Genomic DNA, 19,936 nt, shown 5'->3' with positions numbered 1-19,936 from the left:
AGGTCTGATTTCACAATTACTGAAACAAAACCCAGGTGTTAAATATAAAGATCCAGTCCATAAAAAAAATTGGAGGCCCCTTACACTTCAGTGTTGTGTCACGCCCTGACCTTAGAGAGCCTTTTTATTTCTCTATTTGGTTAGGTCAGGTTGTGATTTGGGTGGGCATTCTAGTTTTTCTATTTCTTTGTTGGCCGGTTATGGTTCCCAATCAGAGGCAGCTGTCTATCGTTGTCTCTGATTGGGGATCATACTTAGGCAGCCTTTTCCCACCTTTAGTTTGTGGGATCTTGTTTTTGTGTCGCTGCCTGTATGCAGCACAGAACGTCACTTTGTGCTTGTTTGGTGAGTTTCGATTTATTAAAATATGTGGAACTCTACGCACGCTGCGCCTTGGTCCATTCATTTTGATGAGCGTGACATGTTGCGATGCAAAAATTAAATCAAGATGCATAGCACATAGAATTAAAGGTATTGTTGGATATTATTCATCCTAATCAGATATGTTTTTTTCATGATACATTGGAGATAATAACAAACACGATTTGAGAAAATTAACTGCAATTTTTAAAGGAACCGGTTCACTTTGCCTTTTAGCTAGCTAGGTCTTTTTAATTTGTTTAAATTTGCACTAAGAATCAATGCCGGATTCAACAACAGAACACTATGAAACATCTGGGAAACCAGGCCTAGTATTCATAGCTGATTTTAAAAAGGCTTTTGATAAAGTATGACTGGAATTTATATATAAATGCCAGGAATATTACAATTATGGAGAATCTCTTACGCAATGGGTTAAAGTTATGTATAGTAACCCTAGGTGTAAAATCGTAAATAATGGCTACTTCTCAGAAAGTATTAAACTGTCAAGAGGAGTAAAACAAGGTTGTCCACTATCAGCATATCTATTTATTATGGCCATCGAAATGTAAAAATCAGATCCAACAATAATATCAAGGGACTAGAAATCCAGGGCTTAAAAACAAAGGTGTCATTGTACGCTGATTCATGTTTACTTTTAAATCCACAATTTGGATAACATATAAAACAGCATCATCTTTGTAAATTATATCATAAATAGGACTGGTGGAGTTGTCACACGTATCTTACAAAAATATATAGACATTTCTGCTCTGTTTCAAAATGATAACCAACTAATTGCAGCATTGCCACAAGTGGAAGGGGGAAAAGGTAAGGAACTTGTCTGTTGGCCCTGCATTTAAGACCAAAATTGGTTAAAGAAAATGGTGATTAATAAAAAGTATACCAGTTTAATTTAAGGACACCAAAATTGGCAGCTGTGCCATACAGGTTGCAAAATAGTTGGGAAGAGATTTTCGATGTACTGATTCCATGGCACATGGTTTATGAACTGACGAAAAAAACGACACCGGATTCAAAATGTAAGAGTTTTTCAATTTAAATTATTATATCAAATTCTTGCAACCAATAGAATGTTATATATATATATATATATATATGGTGGAAACAACCATCCCAGCTCTGCAGATTTTGCTGCGAAGAGACAGAATCATTAGATCACTTGTTTTGGTACTGCCCTTAAATGTAGTTTGTTTTTGGTTGCAGGTTCAGGGAAAGTCATAGTCAATCGATCAATAATATAATACTCTCAGCAAAACATTTTATCTTTAATTTACAATCTGTAGAAACTATGAGAATAGAAATGTTGGGGACTTTTGTGAAACATCCCAGCACAGTTGAAAAATATATGGCTAATAGAAATCAAAATGTATGGTATTCAGAGATAGATGGGAGGGGTTAAGAGGAGCTGTGAAGGGTGGGACATAAAAAATAAACACAAATACATTTAAAAAAATGAACGTAAAATATACTGTGTCTGTAAAATGTATATATAAGCTGGAAGTAGAAGCCTAAGTATTGTTGTCCATTAGTTTACTCCAAATAAGAGAGGGATGATAGGGTTAAGGGAAAATAATAAGGAAGGAAAATATATAGAAATTATATATTTCTCCAAAAATACTGTATATGGGGGATAAAAAAAATATGCAGACAATTACATTGATAGAAGCCACTATCTACATGCAATATTATAGCTGATCTACCCCATAAAAGCAAAACAAACAAAAAAACTGTAGCCTGGTCCTAAATCTGTTTGTGCTATCTTGCCAACTCCTCAACGGCCATTTGAGTTGGCAAGACAGCACAGATCTGGGACCAAGCTAGCTATATAGACAGCTGGACACCTACGTGACACTGCATGAGGGCATTCTGTAGTGCTGCCCTCCACTCCCCTAGAGAGGTGCCAAGTCTGTCCCAGCGGTTGTTCATCTCTTTCAGCCTGGCCTGCAGGTCCTGGCATTCCTCTGTGGCAGACTGTACAAACTCTGCACTGCACAGGTTAATGGATAGCACAATGGCCTTACGCTTGTCGACAGCCTTCTGCAGCTCCTGCAGAAAGACATTATGGAAAGAGATGATTGGAGATTGTGTATAATATCAGCATAGAATCTTTAAAAAAAAGTGACATGAGAATTAGGGTTGCAAAATTTCAGAAACTTTCCCTAAGATCCCAGGTTTAAGAAATCCCAGTTAAAGGATTCCCGATAACTAAGAGGGAATAAGCAAGGAGGGAATCCTCCAACTAGGAACCAGCCAACCAGGATTTCTGAAAACCCGGGAACTTTGGGAAAACCTTGCAAGCTTTAATCTTAGTGAGGATGCTAAACACCCATTTCAGGACTCCGAGGGCAAAAAGCCAATAGTCAGAGATCACCTTGAATTTCTTGATGCGCATCTCGATGGTCTGGATGTCGGTGCTGAGGTCCAGGCTCCGCTGCTGCTCTAGCTCCGCCGCCGCCTGGTCCAGCCACAACCACACGGCATTGAGGTCAGAGTTGAACTGCTGCCACTGCTGAAGGTTCTGCTTCAGACGCATCTCTTTACTGAGGGCCTGGGCCTGCAGCAACTCCCAACGTTCTATCACACCTACACCCCAGGGGTGGAAGAAAGGGGTATTACAATGTATAAACGGCATTATATAATATAGCTATACTAGATTTATCCATCTCTTTACTGAGGGCCTGGGAATGGGCAGCAACTCCCAGTGTTCTATCACACCTACACCGCAGCGGGAATGAAGGAGTATTTTATTATTTATTTGGTAATGGGATATATACGTAGTTATTATTATATCTATGTCTATCTATCTCTTTACTCAGGGCCTGAGACTGCAGTAACTATCCTACAGTATAGAAGGAAGGAAAGAAAGTGTATGAAATTATTAATTTGGTAACGGGATATATGTGTAGTTTATCTATTATTTATGTCTATGGCTAGTTATATATTCGATTATCGGCTTTGAGTAAAGCCAGTGTGTCTATGTATGCGTGTGACTCAACGTCAGCTACTACAGCAAGTGAAATCACTTCAACACTTAAAAGAGATGCCGTTAGTTTCAGAATGGGTGGCAAGGAATAAGTTAGTCCTAAATGTTTCAAAAACTTAAAAGCATTGTATTTGGGACAAATAATTCACTAAACCCTAAACTTCAACTAAATCTTGTCATAAATCATGTGGAAATTGAGCAAGTTGAGGTGACTAAACTGCTTGGAGTAACCATGATTTGTAAACTGATGGTCAAAACATGTTGATACAACAGTAGCTAAGATGGGAAGAAGTCCGTCCATAATAAAGCACTGCTCAGCCTTCTTAAAAACACTATCAACAAGGCAGGTCCTACAGGCCCTAGTTTTGTAGCACCTGGACTACTGTTCAGTCGTGTGGTCAGGTGCCACAAAGAGAACCCTTGGAAAATTACAATTGCTCAGAACAGGGCAGCACGATTGGCCCTTAAAATGTGTACACGGCGAGCTAACATTAACAATATGCATGTAAATGGAGGAGAGATTGACTTCATCACTACTTGTTTTTATAAGAAGTGTTGACATGATGAATGCACCGAGGTGTCTGTCTGAACTACCAGCACACAGCTTGCATACCCCACAAGACTGGCAAAGCACAAACAATACTTAAAAAAATATGAAAAATATAATTATAGAGACAAACATGTGAAAAATACTGTACTTTATTAATGTTTCAATGAAACCCACCAAAATCATTTATTGATTTAATTAAAAATCGATGTCCTCCAAATCAAGGTTTCACCATTAATGGTACCCTTAAATATTATTGCCTATAACATCTACCAAAATTGAGCCAGGAGTTATATTCCACTTATTTAAATTTATCTAAGTGTTAAGGAACTAAATTGAGCCATTACATCACTTCCTTTTTCACTAGGGTATAAAAATGAGGTTACACGCATGCAATATCCCTTTGTCATCCAACACCATGAAGAAAAGAAAAGAACTGGCAGTTCAAAAGGGACAGATGGTCGTAGACCTTCATTAATCTGGTAATGGACACAAGAAGATCCACAAACGATTGAATGTATGACTGAGCACTGTCAGGGCAATTATTAAAAAATTCTAAAGATATGGAACAGTTGAAAACCTCACGGGTAGAGGACGCAAATTTATTTTGCCCCCCCAGGATAGGGAGGAGGATCGTGAGAGAAGCAACAAAATCCCCAAGAATCACTGTGCAAGAATTGCAGGCCTTGGTGGCGTCTTGGGGTCACCAGGTTAAAAAAAGCACCATCAGACCCCACCTCCCCAACCACAGGCTCTTTGAAAGGGTTGCCAGAAGAAAGCCCTTAATGAACCCAAAGTCAGAGACGCAAGCGCTTGGAGTTTGCCAAACTTCATTTAAATTATGATTGGAAGAAGGTGCTCTGGTCAGATACAGCATCGGCATGTTTGGCGACAAAACAGAGAAGCATACAAGGAGAGGCACCTCATACCAGCAGCATACCACCCTGCATACCACTGCTGGCTTGCTTCTGAAGCTAAGCAGGGTTGGTCTTGGTCAGTCCCTGGATGGGAGACCAGATGCTGCTGGAAGTGGTGTTGGAGGGCCAGTAGGAGGCACTCTTTCCTCTGGTCTAAAAAATATCCCAATGCCCCAGGGCAGTGATTGGGGACACTGCCCTGTGTAGGGTGCTGTCTTTCGGATGGGACGTTAAACGGGTGTCCTGACTCTCTGAGGTCATTAAAGATCCCATGGCACTTATTGTAAGAGTAGGGGTGTTAACCCTGGTGTCCTGGCTAAATTCCCAATCTGGCCCTCAAACCATCATGGTTACCTAATAATCCCCAGTTAACAATTGGCTCATTCATCCCCCTCCTCTCCCCTGTAACTATTCCCCAGGTCGTTGCTGCAAATGAGAACGTGTTCTCAGTCAACTTACCTGGTAAAATAACGGTAAAATAAATAAATAAAATAAATAAAAAATACCCACGGTGAAATATGGTGGTGGGTCAGTGATGTTTTGGGCCTGTTTTAATTCCAGGGGCACTGGTTAAGATTGATGGCATAATGAATTCCACCAAGTATCAGGCAATTTTGGCTGACAATCTGGTTGCGTCTGCTAGAAGGCTGGGACTTGGCCGTAGGTGGACTTTCCAACAAGACAATGACCCGAAACAGACCTCAAGATCCACACAGAAATGGTTCTGTGACAACAAAATCAATGTTCTGCCATGGCCATCTCAGTCGCCCGACCTCAATCCAATTGAAAACCTGTGGGCCGAGTGGAAGAGAGCAGTTGATAAGCGCAAACCCAAGAATGTGAAGGATCTTGAAAGGATCTGCATAGAGGAATGGTCCAAAATCCCTCCAAATGTGTTCCTTAACCTTGTCAAACATTACAGGAAAAGACTCCATGCTGTTATCCTTGCCAGAGGTGGTGGCACTAAGTACTAAATGAGGAGTGCCAATAATGATGAAACCTTGATTTTGGTGAAATGTATTTTGTATTAAATAATTGTATGATTGTGGTGGGTTCCATTGAAACATTAATAAAGTGCAGTATTTCTCACATGTTGGTATTTTGAGTTTCTCTATAATTATATTGTTTATATTTTTTAAAGTATTGTTTGTGCATTGCCAGTCAGGGGGGATAGTAATTTTGGAGCCACTGTATGTGGTAGTAGAGTAGAGGCCTGAGGGAAAAACACTTACTGTGTTGTGAAAAGTGTTATGAAATGTCATGTAATATTTAACATTGTATATAACTGCCTTAATGTTGCTGGGATCCTTAATAAATACAAACATTTATTTGTAAAATATTGAAAAACATAATTCCCCGTCGACATTATAGGGTATATTTAATCAATTTTAAATGCTGGCTGTAACACAACAAAATTAGGAAAAAGTCAAGGGGTGTGAAAACTTTGAAGGCACCGTACACAGTACAGTATCAACATCTGAAAGCCAAACGTTACCTGTTTGTGAATCACCACCAATGGGGTCAGCGAGTCCTGAGGCCTTGTCCTCCTCCCCCTTCAGCTCGTATCCCACCCTCTTCACCGTGTCTATACTGCCACGACACTCGCCCAACAGACGCATCTACACAACACGACAGGACAGGCAGCGGATGGAAAGCATGTCACTGAGATGTTCACATCATGTAATCCCGATGAGTAGATACTTATATTACAAACCACATGATTTATGTAGATAAAGACACAATGTTTCCTAAAGACCTTCCATTGAGACATACAGTACCAGTCAAAAGTTTGGACACACACTCATTCAAGGGTTTTTCTGTATTTTTACTATGTTCTACATTGTAGAATAATAGTGAAGACTTCAAAACTATGAAATAACACATATGGAATCATGTAGTAATCAAACAAGTTTTAAACAAATAAAAATATAATTGATGTTTTAGATTATTCAAAGTAGCCACCCTTTGCCTTGATGACAGCTTTGCACACTCTCGCATTCTCTCAACAAGCTTCATCTGGAATGCTTTTCCAACAGTCTTGAAGGAGTTCCCACATATGATGAGCACTTGTTGGCTGCTTTTCCTTCACTCTGCAGTCATCCTTCACTCTGCACTCATCGCAAACCATCTCAATTGGGTTGGGGTCGGGTGATTGTGGAGGCCAGTTCATCTGATGCAGCACTCCATCACTCTCCTTCTTGGTCCTTACATAGCCCTTACACAGCCTGGAGGTGTGTTTTGGGTCATTGTCCTGTTGAAAAACAAATGATAGTCCCACTAAGCGCAAACCAGATGGGATGGCGTATCGCTGCAGAATGCTGTGGTAGCCATGCTGGTTAAGTGTGCCTTGAATTCTAAATAAATCACGACAGTGTCACCAGCAAAGCAACCCCCACACCATCACACCTCCTCCATTCTTCACGGTGGGGACCACACATGTGGTTGGAACCAAACATCTCAAATTTGGACTCATCAGACCAAAGGACAGATCTCCACCGGTCTAATGTCCATTCCTCGTGTTTCTTGGCCCAAGCAAGTCTTTTCTTCTTATTAGTGTCTTTTAATAAACTCATCAAAAAAAGAAATGTTCTCTCACTGTCAACTGCGTTTATTTTCAGCAAACTTAACGTGTAAATATTTGTATAAACATAACAAGATTCAACAACTGAGACATAAACTGAACAAGTTCCACAGACATGTGACTAACAGAAATGGAATAATGTGTCCCTGAACAAAGGGGGGTCAAAATCCGTGCATGAAGTACTGCAGTGCATCTCCTCCTCATGGACTGCACCAGATTTGCCAGTTCTTGCTGTGGGATGTTACCCCACTCTTCCACCAAGGCACCTGCAAGTTCCTGGACATTTCTGGGGGGAATGACCCTAGCCCTCACCCTCCGATCCAACAGGTCCCAGACGTGCTCAATGGGATTGAGATCCGGGCTCTTCGCTGGCCAAGACATTCCTGTCTTGCAGGAAATCACGCACAGAACGAGCAGTATGGTTGGTGGCATTGTCATGTTGGAGGGTCATGTCAGGATGAACCTGCAGGAAGGGTACCACATGAGGGAGGAGGATGTCTTGTAACGCACAGCGTTGAGATTGCCTGCAATGACAACAAGCTCAGTCCGATGATGCTGTGACACACCGCCCCAGACCATGACGGACCCTCCACCTCCAAATCGATCCCGCTCCAGAGTACAGGCCTCGGTGAAACGCGAATCCGACCATCACCCCTGGTGAGACAAAACCGCGACTCGTCAGTGAAGAGCACTTTTTGCCAGTCCTGTCTGGTTCAGCGACGGTGGGTTTGTGCCCATAGGCGACGTTGTTGCCGGTGATGCCGATTACCGACATAATCTGCCCGGGGACTCCAACAGGCCCCTCAGGCGTGACGCCCGCTGAAGGCCCATTCTGCTAACCTACTAGGCCTGTTAGCTACCTAGAGCTACCTGGAACCCTACTAATTCCACGACTGGTCTATCGACGTCACCGCACGAAGAGGCAAAAACAGACTTCCCCCCCATCGCGACGTCCCCCAAAGGCTAACTTGCCTGCCCCGGTCTGCTAACTGCTAGCTTATCTTGCAGCTAGCGCAGCCAGGAAGCTAGCACCAGTTAGCAAACACAATTCTACAATTCACAACCTCTCTTTCGCCATCGCTATCCGGCTTGGATTCTCTGTCGACACGACCACGTCTGGTTTGCAGATGTGCCCTCAACCGGTGCCCTCAACCGGCCTCCGTCTGAGCAGACCCCCTCCGTCTGAGCAGACCACCCCCACGGGCTACTAACTTTAAACGCGTGCTAGCTTAGTGGAGGCCTCACTACTCCATCTACGGCTGCCCCCTTGACACTATGATCACTTGGCTACATAGCTGATGCCTGCTTGACTGTCCATTAATTCACGGTACTCCATTCTGTTTATTTGTGTTTTATCTGTCGGCTCTGTGCCCCTCTCTGCCCAGTCGTCGCCATTTTTACCTTCTGTTGCTGTGTTAGCTGACTAGCTGCTGTTATTTCACCTGCTGTTTTAGCTAGCTCTCCCAATCATGACCTGCAATCACTTTATGCCTTATTGTATGTCTCTCTCAAATATCAATATGCCTTGCATACTGTTGTTCAGGCTAGTTATCATTGTTTTGGTTTGCAATGGACCCCGTAGTTCCACTCTCCGTACCTCTGATACCTCCTTTGTCCCACCCCCCACACATGCGGTGACCTCACCCATTGAGACCAGCATGTCCAGAGATACAACCTCTCTTATCATCACCCAGTGCCTGGGCTTGCCTCCGCTGTACCCGTGCCCCACCATACCCTGGTCTGCACATTATGCCCAGAATCTATTCTACCACGCCCATAAATCTGCTCCTTTTATTCCTTGTCCCCAACGCTCTAGGCGACCAGTTTTGATAGCCTTTAGCCGCACCCTCATCCTACTACTCCTCTGTTCCTCGGGTGATGTGGAGGTAAACCCAGGCCCTGCATGTCCCCAGTCACCCTCATTTGTTGACTTCAGTGATCGAAAAAGCCTTGGCCTCATGCATGTCAACATCAGAAGCCTCCTCCCCAAGTTTGCCTTACTCACCGCTTTAGCACACTCTGCCAACCCTGATGTCCTTGCCGTGTCTGAATCCTGGCTTAGGAAGGCCACCAAAAACTCTGAGATTTCCATACCCAACTATAACACTTTCCGTCAAGATAGAACTGCCAAAGGGGGAGGAGTTGCAATCTACTGCAGAGATAGCCTGCAAAGTTCTGTCATACTTTCCAAGTCTATGCCCAAACAGTTCGAACTTCTAATTTTAAAAATTAATCTCTCCAGAAATAAGTCTCTCACTGTTGCCGCCTGCTACCGACCCCCCTCAGCTCCCAGCTGTGCCCTGGACACCATCTGTGAATTGATCGCTCCCCATCTAGCTTCAGAGTTTGTTCTGTTAGGTGACCTAAACTGGGATATGCTTAACACCCCGGCAGTCCTACAATCTAAGCTTGATGCCCTCAATCTCACACAAATCATCAAGGAACCCACCAGGTACAATCCTAAATCCGTAAACATGGGCACCCTAATAGACATTATCCTGACCAACTTGCCCTCCAAATACACCTCTGCTGTCTTCAATCAAGATCTCAGCGATCACTGCCTCATTGCCTGTATCCGCCACGGGTCCACGGTCAAACGACCACCCCTCATCACTGTCAAACGCTCCCTGAAACACTTCTGTGAGCAGGCCTTTCTAATCGACCTGGCCCGGGTACCCTGGAAGGATATTGACCTCATCCCGTCAGTTGAGGATGCCTGGTCATTCTTTAAAAGTTACTTCCTCACCATATTAGACAAGCATGCTCCGTTCAAAAAATGCAGAACCAAGAACAGATATAGCCCTTGGTTCACTCCAGACCTGACTGCCCTCGACCAGCACAAAAACATCCTGTGGCGAACTGCAATAGCATCGAAGAGCCCCCGTGATATGCAACTGTTCAGGGAAGTCAGGAACCAATACACGCAGTCAGTCAGGAAAGCAAAGGCCAGCTTTTTCAAGCAGAAATTTGCATCCTGTAGCTCTAACTCCAAAAAGTTCTGGGATACTGTAAAGTCCATGGAAAACAAGAGCACCTCCTCCCAGCTGCCCACTGCACTGAGGCTAACTAAAACGGTCACTACTGATAAGTCCGTGATAATGGAAAACTTCAACAAACATTTCTCAATGGCTGGCCATGCCTTCCACCTGGCGACTCCAACCTTGGCCAACAGCCCCGCCCCCCCCCGCTGCTACTCGCCCATGCCTCCCCAGCTTCTCCTTTACCCATATCCAGATAGCAGATGTTCTGAAAGAGCTGGAAAACCTGGACCCATACAAATCAGCTGGGCTTGACAATCTGGGCCCCCTATTTCTGAAACTGTCCGCTGCCATTGTCGCACCCCCTATTACCAGCCTGTTCAACCTCTCCTTCGTATCATCTGAGATCCCAAAGGATTGGAAAGCTGCCGCTGTCCTCCCCCTCTTCAAACGGGGAGACACCCTGGACCCAAACTGTTACAGACCTATATCCATCCTGCCCTGCCTAGCTAAGGTCTTCGAAAGCCAAGTCAACAAACAGATCACTGACCATCTCGAATCCCACCGTACCTTCTCCGCTGTGCAATCCGGTTTCCGAGCCGGTCACGGGTGCACCTCAGCCACGCTCAAGGTACTAAACGATATCATAACCGCCATCGATAAAAGACATTACTGTGCAGCCGTCTTCATCGACCTGGCCAAGGCTTTCGACTCTGTCAATCACCATATTCTTATCGGCAGACTCAATAGCCTCGGTTTTTCTAATGACTGCCTTGCCTGGTTCACCAACTACTTTGCAGACAGAGTTCAGTGTGTCAAATCGGAGGGCATGTTGTCCGGTCCTCTGGCAGTCTCTATGGGGGTACCAATTCTGGGGCAGTCTCTATGGGGGTACCAAGGGTTCAATTCTCGGGCCGACTCTTTTCTCTGTATACATCAATGATGTTGCTCTTGCTGCGGGCGATTCCCTGATCCACCTCTACGCAGACGACACCATTCTGTATACTTCCGGCCCTTCCCTGGACACTGTGCTATCTAACCTCCAAACGAGCTCCAATGCCATACAACACTCCTTCCGTGGCCTCCAACTGCTCTTAAACGCTAGTAAAACCAAATGCATGCTTTTCAACCGTTCGCTGCCTGCACCCGCTCGCCCGACTAGCATCACCACCCTGGACGGTTCCGACCTAGAATATGTGGACATCTATAAGTACCTAGGTGTCTGGCTAGACTGCAAACTCTCCTTCCAGACTCATATCAAACATCTCCAATCCAAAATCAAATCTAGAGTCGGCTTTCTATTACGGAACAAAGCCTCCTTCACTCACACCGCCAAACTTACCCTAGTAAAACTGACTATCCTACCGATCCTCGACTTCGGCGATGTCATCTACAAAATAGCTTCCAATACTCTACTCAGCAAACTGGATGCAGTTTATCACAGTGCCATCCGTTTTGTTACTAAAGCACCTTATACGACCCACCACTGCGACCTGTATGCCCTAGTCGGCTGGCCCTCGCTACATGTTCGTCGTCAGACCCACTGGCTCCAGGTCATCTACAAGGCTATGCTAGGCAAAGTGCCGCATTATCTCAGTTCACTGGTCACGATGGCTACACCCACCCGTAGCACGCGCTCCAGCAGGTGTATCTCACTGATCATCCCTAAAGCCAAAACCTCATTTGGACGCCTTTCCTTCCAGTTCTCTGCTGCCTGCGACTGGAACGAATTGCAAAAATCTCTGAAGTTGGAGACTTTTATCTCCCTCAACAACTTTAAAAATCTGCTATCCGAGCAGCTAACCGATCGCTGCAGCTGTACATAGTCCATCTGTAAACTACCCACCCAATTTACCTACCTCACCCCCATACTGCTTTTATTTATTTACTTTTCTGCTCTTTTGCACACCAGTATCTCTTCTTGCACATGATCATCTGATGATTTATCACTCCAGTGTTAATCTGCTAAATTGTAACTATTCGATTTATTGCCTACCTCATGCCTTTTGCACACATTGTATATAGATTCTCTTTTTTCTACCATGTTATTGACTTGTCTATTGTTTACTCCATGTGTAACTCTGTGTTGTTGTCTGTTCACACTGCTTTGCTTTATCTTGGCCAGGTCGCAGTTGCAAATGAGAACTTGTGAAATAAAAATAAATAAAAAAAATGTCTGGTGAGGACCTGCCTTACAACAGGACTACAAGCCCTCAGTCCAGCCTCTCTCAGCCTATTGCAGACAGTCTGAGCACTGATGGAGGGATTGTGCATTCCTGGTGTAACTCGGGCAGTTGTTGTTGCCATCCTGTACATGTCCCGCAGGTGTGATGTTCGAATGTACCGATCCTGTGCAGGTGTTATTACACGTGGTCTGCCACTGCAAGGACGATCAGCTGTCCATCCTGTCTCCCTGTAGCGCTGTCTTAGGCGTCTCACTGAACGGACATTGCAATTTATTGCCCTTGCCACATCTGCAGTCCTTATGCTTCCTTGCAGCATGCCTAAGGCACATTCACGCAGATGAGCAGGGACCCTGGGCATCTTTCTTTTGGTGTTTTTCAGAATCAGTAGAAAGGCCTCTTTAGTGTCCTAAGTTTTCATAACTGTGACTTTAATTGACTACCATTTGTAAATTGTTAGTGTCTTAACGACCGTTCTACAGGTGCATGTTCATTAATTGTTTATGGTTCATTGAACATGCATGGGAAACAGTGTTTAAACCCTTTATTTGGATTTTTATGAATTATCTTTGAAAGACAGGGTCCTGAAAAAAGAGACGTTTCTTTTTTTGCTGAGTGTAGCAGTTTCTTTGCAGCAATTTGACCATGACGGCCAAATTCACGCAATCGCCTCTGAATAGTTGATGTTGAGATGTGTCTGTTACTTGAACTCTGTGAAGCATTTATTTGGGCTGCAATTTCAGAGCATGGTAACTCTAATGAACGTATCCTCTGCTGCATTGGTATCTCTGGGTCTTCCTTTCCTGTGGCGGTTCTCATCAGAGCCAGTTTCATCATAGCACTTGGTGGTTTTTGCGACTGCACTTGAAGAAACTTTCAAAGTTCTTGACATTTTCCGGATTGACTGACCTTCATGTCTTAAAGTAATGATGGACTGTCGTTTCTCTTTGCTTATTTGAGCTGTTCTTGCCATATTATGGACTTGATCTTTACCAAGTAGGGCCATCTTCTGTATACCACCCCCACCTTGTCACAACACAACTGACTGTCTCAAATGCAATAAGAAGGAAAGAAATTCCACAAATAAACTTTTAACAAGGCACACCTGTTAATTAAAATGCATTCCTGGTGACTACCCCATGAAGCTTGTTGAGAGAATGCCAAGAGTGTGCAAAGCTGTCATCAAGGCAATGGGCGTTTGAAGAATCTCAAAATATTAAATATATTTTTATTTGTTTAACACTGGTTACTACATGATTCCTTCACCATTATTCTACAATTAAGAAAATAGTAAAAATAAAGACAAACCCTGGAATAAGTAGGTGTGTCCAAACTTTTGGCTGGTACTGTAACTCATAGAAACGGTGATAAGGGTCTCTTATCAGACATACCAATAACATTCATGGAATAGTTTCAATCGTAACTTCATATTTACAAACCATGAGAGCCAAATGGGCTGCAGAAGACTTGGTTGTCGAGTCTAGTGAATGAGACCAGTATATTAACTAGTGAATGAGACCAGCAGTACTCACATATCCCATGTATGAAGCGTCTAGCTCGGGGCCAGTTGGGGTGCGGCTGCGGATTATGTTCTCTGTCTGTTGCAGGTGGAACCGGCTTGTGTCCAGAACCTTGTCCAACTGTAGGATGTGAGTCTCCAGGGTACCTCCCTCTCCTGAGGATGGGAAGATGAGATGGAATACAATTAGATAAAGGCTTTGATTTTATGTTCAAGGGCCGGTTTCTTAGACCTAGATTAAGCCTACTCCTGTTGGATTTAAAAGCACGTTCAATGTAGATTATTCAGGAGTTTTTTAATTGTTTAATTTTATTTAAGCTTTATTTAACTAGGCAGGTCAGTTAAGAACAAATTCTTATTTACAATGATGGCCTACCCCGGCCAAACCCGGACGACGCGGGGCCAATTGTGTGCCGACCTATGGGACTCCCAATCACGACCGGATGCGATACAGCCTGGATTCGCTTAAAGGAACATTCCACCCAAAAATCTAGTTATCAAGATATGTAACTTTCAAAATACATGAAAAGAATATGAAAGTTACATATCTTGAAAACTTGATTGCTGGCAAGCAAAACATTTTGGGACTATGTCAACAATGGACTAATGAAACAAACACCAAAATGTCATTTTTGGGTGGAGTTTTCCTTTAACCTGTCTTAATCTGTGTCCGAAAAACCGTCCCTAAATGTTTTCTTCAAACAGACATAGAAATCCATCCACTGCAAAACATTGTAAGATATCATTAATAGTGAGTGTTATCCATTCAGTGGTAAATTAGAAGACAAGGGACAAAGGACATTTGTAACACAAAAAACAACAGACAACAACATCTCCCCAACAGTGCACAACAACATGCACCTTTTGAAACACACAGGATGCCAACCACAAATTAGCTTGAGGTTAGCTACAGTAGCCTATGTGCTGCAAAATGTAATATAAAAAAATACAAATCGTTAGGAAGTGGTGTTATGCTTCAGTGTGCGAGGAAGAAAACCAAACCAAACTCCTAGCAGGCAGTAAGTGGGCTGTTAGTGTTATTTTTCCACACTACGGCATCTTGCCTACCATCCAAGGACCTCAGGGTTTGTTCAGTTAGTTTAACAAAGGCCTCAGGGCTCTCTGGGATCACTACATCTGGAAGAAACATATACATACACACATTTCTTACAATTAACAAGGCTGAATATGAGCGTGCTTTAACAGCCACTGTGCAATACTGTATGTCTCCACACTCTCTCTGAGATCGAGGCGATCTTAAGTTGTGAGGGTTGTGTTATCCTTAGTATCTGACGGTATGGGTGTGAGGGGTGTAGACTAGACTGACCTGACAGAGCAGAGGCAGAAGCTGATCCCTGGTAGTTCCCCTCTTCTCCGTGCTCCACCTGCTCAGAGGCCAGGCCCAGGGCCCTGCTGGCGCTCTCCAGACCCCGGCTCAGGTCGTAATCGTGGTCCCACTCCAGGGGGATGGAGTCCACACTGGCTGGTGTGTCCCTGCCCGAGCGCTCAGCCCCAGTCCGCAGAGGGGCAGCCAGGGAAGCAGAGTGGCTTAGGGAGGGTAGAGGGGACATCAGGCAGTCTCCCAGACGCTCACTCCAGGGAATGCTGGACAGGTACCCAGGTTCGTCTAGTTCAAACTCCCGGTCCGAGAATGACACGTCGTACTCGTCACCTGTTAGCTGGAGGAAGAGGAGTGGGAGGTACACTTATGAGACAGTCAACAAAAAGACAACGGCAGCTTCCAGGAATCAAGACATGGCATTAGTTGGAAAAATGGCCACAGGAGAGAATGTGCTCAACTCTATCCTCTTGAAAAAAAAACTATGAAAGGGTGCTAGAAGCCAAGTCACCCAACATTAAAATCAAACCAAGGGGGCCAGTAGATGTCATCCCTAGGCTTACCGTCATCCCTAGGCTTACCGGTAGGCGTATGAGCTTCTTGTAGTAGCGCTCCACACGTCCGAACACCTCCTGGCAGTATCTCTGCAGCTCCTCCAGCTCCTCCTCTATAACAGCGGCATCCAGAGGCTCACTCTTCTCTAGCAGCACCTCACCCTGGTGGAAGATGTGCTCAATCTTCCCAGTGGTCAGAGAGATCTCCTGCTGGAACGCCTGGTAGACAATCAATCAATCAATCAGTCAAATGTACTTCATTTTACATCAGCGGTTGTCAAAAAGTGGAAGAGAAGCAGAGACCAACCAAGTAAGGTTGAGTTCACAACCACAAGGTGTGAAACTTATTAGCAAAAATGATGACGTAGAGAGGCGCAGCGGTCTAAGGTACTGCATCTCAGTGCTAGAGGCATCACTACAGACCCTGATTTGATTCCAGTCTGTATCACAACCGGCCGTGATTGGAAGTCCCATAGGGAGGCGCACAATTGGCCCAGCGTCGTCCGGGTTTGGCCGGTGTAGGCCGTCATTGTAAATAAGAATTTGTTCTTAACAGACTTGCCTAGTTAAATAAAGTTGTTTAAAAAATGACCAGTACCATGTACCTGGGCAGCACCAAGGGGTGAGGTATTGTGGGCATTCTTACCCTGAGCTGTTTGATCTTGGCCTGGATGTCACACTCTGAGAAGTGCTCTATGTTGGTGAGCTGCAGGTCCATCTCCGTGAGCCACACCAGGATGCTGTCTCTGGCCGTCTCAAACTCCTCACGCTGACTGATAAAGTGCTGGAGAAATCATGAAGGGATTCTTTAGGATACACATTTCTCGGCAGCAAAAAATTTATTTACCAATGAATTGCAATTTCGGGCAGACACTCCTCGTGATTTCTTTCCGTGAGCACTACGGATGTTTAGGAGTGTAGAATTGGACTATATATAAGACTTCCTGTTGTGTTACAGTTGCTCAACAAGGATGGACGCGACTCTGCACCTTGAGCCTGCGGAGGATGGAGGCCACCCTCTTCTGCAGGTTGTCCCAGCGCTGGTTACCGTCGTGGGCCATCTCCCGGAGGCGACAGGAGGAGTCGGTGCGGCTCTCTCTGGCCAGACGGCGGTACTGCTTATTGATCAGCTCCAGCTGGGTCAGACTCTCATGGACCTGACGTTGGAATGCCTACAGGACAACATATAATTAAAATATATATATTTATCAACCCACACATTTAGTATTGATCGAGGAAATTGATTAATCATTCAGTTGATCAATTGATCATTTAGTATCAGAGACAAGTTAGTGCATCCATGAGTTTTGTCTAGATATGTACAGTCGTGGCCAAAAGATTTGAGAATGACACAAATATTATTTTCCACAAAGTTTGCTGCTTCAGTGTCTTTAGATATTTTTGGCAGATGTTCCTATGGAATAGTGAAGTATAATTACAAGCATTTCATAAGTGTCAAAGGCTTTTATTGACAATTACATGAAGTTGATGCAAAGAGTCAATATTTGCAGTGTTTACCCTTCTTTTTCAAGACCTCTGCAATCCGCCCTGGCATGCTGTCAATTAACTTCTGGGTCACATCCTGACTGATGGCAGCCCATTCTTGCATAATCAATGCTTGGAGTTTGTCAGAATTTGTGGGTTTTTGTTTGTCCACCCGCCTCTTGAGGATTGACCACAAATTCGCAATGGGATTAAGGTCTGGGGAGTTTCGTTCGTTGTTTTGTTCCCCAAACCACTTAGTTATCACTTTTGCCTTGTGGCAAGGTGCTCCATCATGCTGGAAAAGGCATTGATCGTCACCAAATTGGAGAAGTTGCTCTCGGAGGATGTGTTGGTACCATTCTTTATTCATGGCGGTGTTCTTAGGCAAAATTGTGAGTGAGCCCACTCGCTTGGCTGAGAAGCAACCCCACACATTAATGGTCTCCAGATGCTTTACTGTTGGCATGACACAGGACTGATGGTAGCGCTCACCTTGTCTTCTCCGGAGAAGCTTTTTTCCGGATGCCCCAAACAATTGGAAAGGGGTTTCATCAGAGAAAATGACTTTAACCCAGTCCTTAGCAGTCCAATCCCTGTACCTTTTGCAGAATATCAGTCTGTCCCTGATGTTTTTCCTGGAGAGAATTGGCTTCTTTGCTGCCCTTCTTGACACCAGGCCATCCTCCAAAAGTCTTCACCTCACTGTGCGTGCAGATGTACTCACACCTGCCTGCTGCCATTCCTGAGCAAGCTCTGTACTGGTGTTGCCCTGATCCCGCAGCTGAATCAACTTTAGGAGACGATCCTGGCGCTTGCTGGATTTTCTTGAGCACCCTTGAAGCCTTCTTCACAACAATTGAACCACTCTCCTTGAAGTTCCTTATGATTCCTTATGATCTTGCACCTAAATCAAATGGTTGATTTAGGTGCAATCTTACTGGCAGCAATATCCTTGCCTTTGAAGCCCTTTTTGTGCAAAGCAATGATGACGGCACGTGTTTCCTTGCAGGTAACCACGGTTGACAGAGGAAGAACAATGACTCCAAGCACCACCCTCCTTTTGAAGCTTCCAGTCTGTTATTCGAACTCAATCAGCATGACAGAGTGATCTCCAGCCTTGTCCTCGTCAACACTCACACCTGTGTTAACGAGAGAATCACTGACATGATGTCAGCTGGTCCTTTTGTGGCAGGGCTGAAATGTAGTGGAAATGTTTTTTGGGGGATTCAGTTAATTTGTATGGCAAAGAGGGACTTTGCAATTAATTGCAATTCATTTGATCAGTCTTCATAACATTCTGGAGTATATGCAAATTGCCATCATACAAACTGAGGCAGCAGACTTTGTGAAAATTAATATTTGTGTCATTCTCAAAACTTTTCGCCACGACTGTACTGTAGAGGTACTGTCTTCTGAATGTGAGATACATGGGGAGAGAATATAGTGGTTTACAGCATATCAAATAATGTGGTCTGTAATAGTTGTACTGTACCTCAAACTTCTTTAGTTCTTCCTTGGCCACAGTGTAGAGCACGCCTGAAGAGTTGGGCAGAGCAGCAGTCTTCTCTGAGGTCACTAGCCACTCCTCAAAACGTGCAAAGTCCTCTAAGAACTTCTGCCATAAACGCCATGTCTCTTCAATCCTTAGAAATGAAAACGATATGGACTATTTTAAGTTATGGTGACAGCCTACATCATAAGCTTTCAAATAGACTAACCGACCCTAGAGTTACATCACCGCACTTTGCTTGATGATACTCTTGAAAAAATAAGTCTTCTGTGATGTACAGTACCAGTCAAAAGTTTGAACACACCTACTCAATAAAGGATTTTTCTTTATTTGTACTATTTTCTACATTGTAGAATAATAGTGAAGACATCAGAACAATGAAATAACACATATGGAATCATGTAGTACCCAAAAAAGTATTAAACAAATCAAAATATATTTTAGAAATATATTTTATATCTTCAAAGTAGACACCCTTTGCCTTGATTACAGCTTTGCACACTCTTGGCATTCAGTTGTGTTGTGACAAGGTAGGGGTGGTATACAGAAGATAGCCCTATTTGGTAAAATACCAAATCCATATTATGGCAATAACAGCTCAAATAAGCAAAGAGAAATGACAGCCCATCATTACTTTAAGAGATGAAGGTCAGTCAATCCGGAAAATGTCAAGAACTTTGAAAGTTTCTTCAAAGTGCAGTCGCAAAAAAACATCAAATGAAACTGGCTCTCATGAAGACCGCCACAGGAAAGGAAAACCCAGAGTTGCAGAGGGTAAGTTCATTAGAGTTACCAGCCTCAGAAACTGAGTTCAAGTAACAGACACATCTCAACATCAACTGTTCAGAGGAGACAGCGTGAATCAGGCCTCCATGGTCAAATTGCTGCAAAGAAACCACTACTAAAGGACACCTATAAGAAGAAGAGACTTGCTTGGGCAAACAAACACGAGCCAT

At 43.9% G+C, this 19,936-nt stretch overlaps 1 protein-coding gene across 6 annotated transcripts in view; it reads right to left on the bottom strand.

Moving 5' to 3' along the window:
• Positions 1-19,936, bottom strand: part of syne1b (spectrin repeat containing, nuclear envelope 1b) — a 145,967-nt gene that overhangs the window by 5,718 nt on the left and 120,313 nt on the right. For 5 of the 6 annotated variants that reach the window (XM_055863726.1, XM_055863727.1, XM_055863728.1 and 2 more), the window contains 10 exons: positions 18,963-19,113; positions 16,975-17,157; positions 16,632-16,769; positions 16,013-16,204; positions 15,420-15,771; positions 15,161-15,229; positions 14,106-14,248; positions 6,327-6,450; positions 2,756-2,967; positions 2,230-2,430 (listed from right to left, as the gene is read on the bottom strand). In XM_055863726.1, coding sequence (XP_055719701.1) covers positions 2,230-2,430; positions 2,756-2,967; positions 6,327-6,450; positions 14,106-14,248; positions 15,161-15,229; positions 15,420-15,771; positions 16,013-16,204; positions 16,632-16,769; positions 16,975-17,157; positions 18,963-19,113 — 1,765 coding nt within the window. The remainder of the gene's footprint in view (positions 1-2,229; positions 2,431-2,755; positions 2,968-6,326; positions 6,451-14,105; positions 14,249-15,160; positions 15,230-15,419; positions 15,772-16,012; positions 16,205-16,631; positions 16,770-16,974; positions 17,158-18,962; positions 19,114-19,936) is intronic. The other variant, XM_055863731.1, reaches the window with a different exon arrangement.

The sequence above is a fragment of the Salvelinus fontinalis genome, chromosome 15 (assembly GCF_029448725.1).
Source record: "Salvelinus fontinalis isolate EN_2023a chromosome 15, ASM2944872v1, whole genome shotgun sequence".
Classification (NCBI taxonomy): domain Eukaryota; kingdom Metazoa; phylum Chordata; class Actinopteri; order Salmoniformes; family Salmonidae; genus Salvelinus; species Salvelinus fontinalis.
Note: the sequence above shows the minus strand (reverse complement) of the source record. Positions and strands in the feature narration are given on the sequence as shown.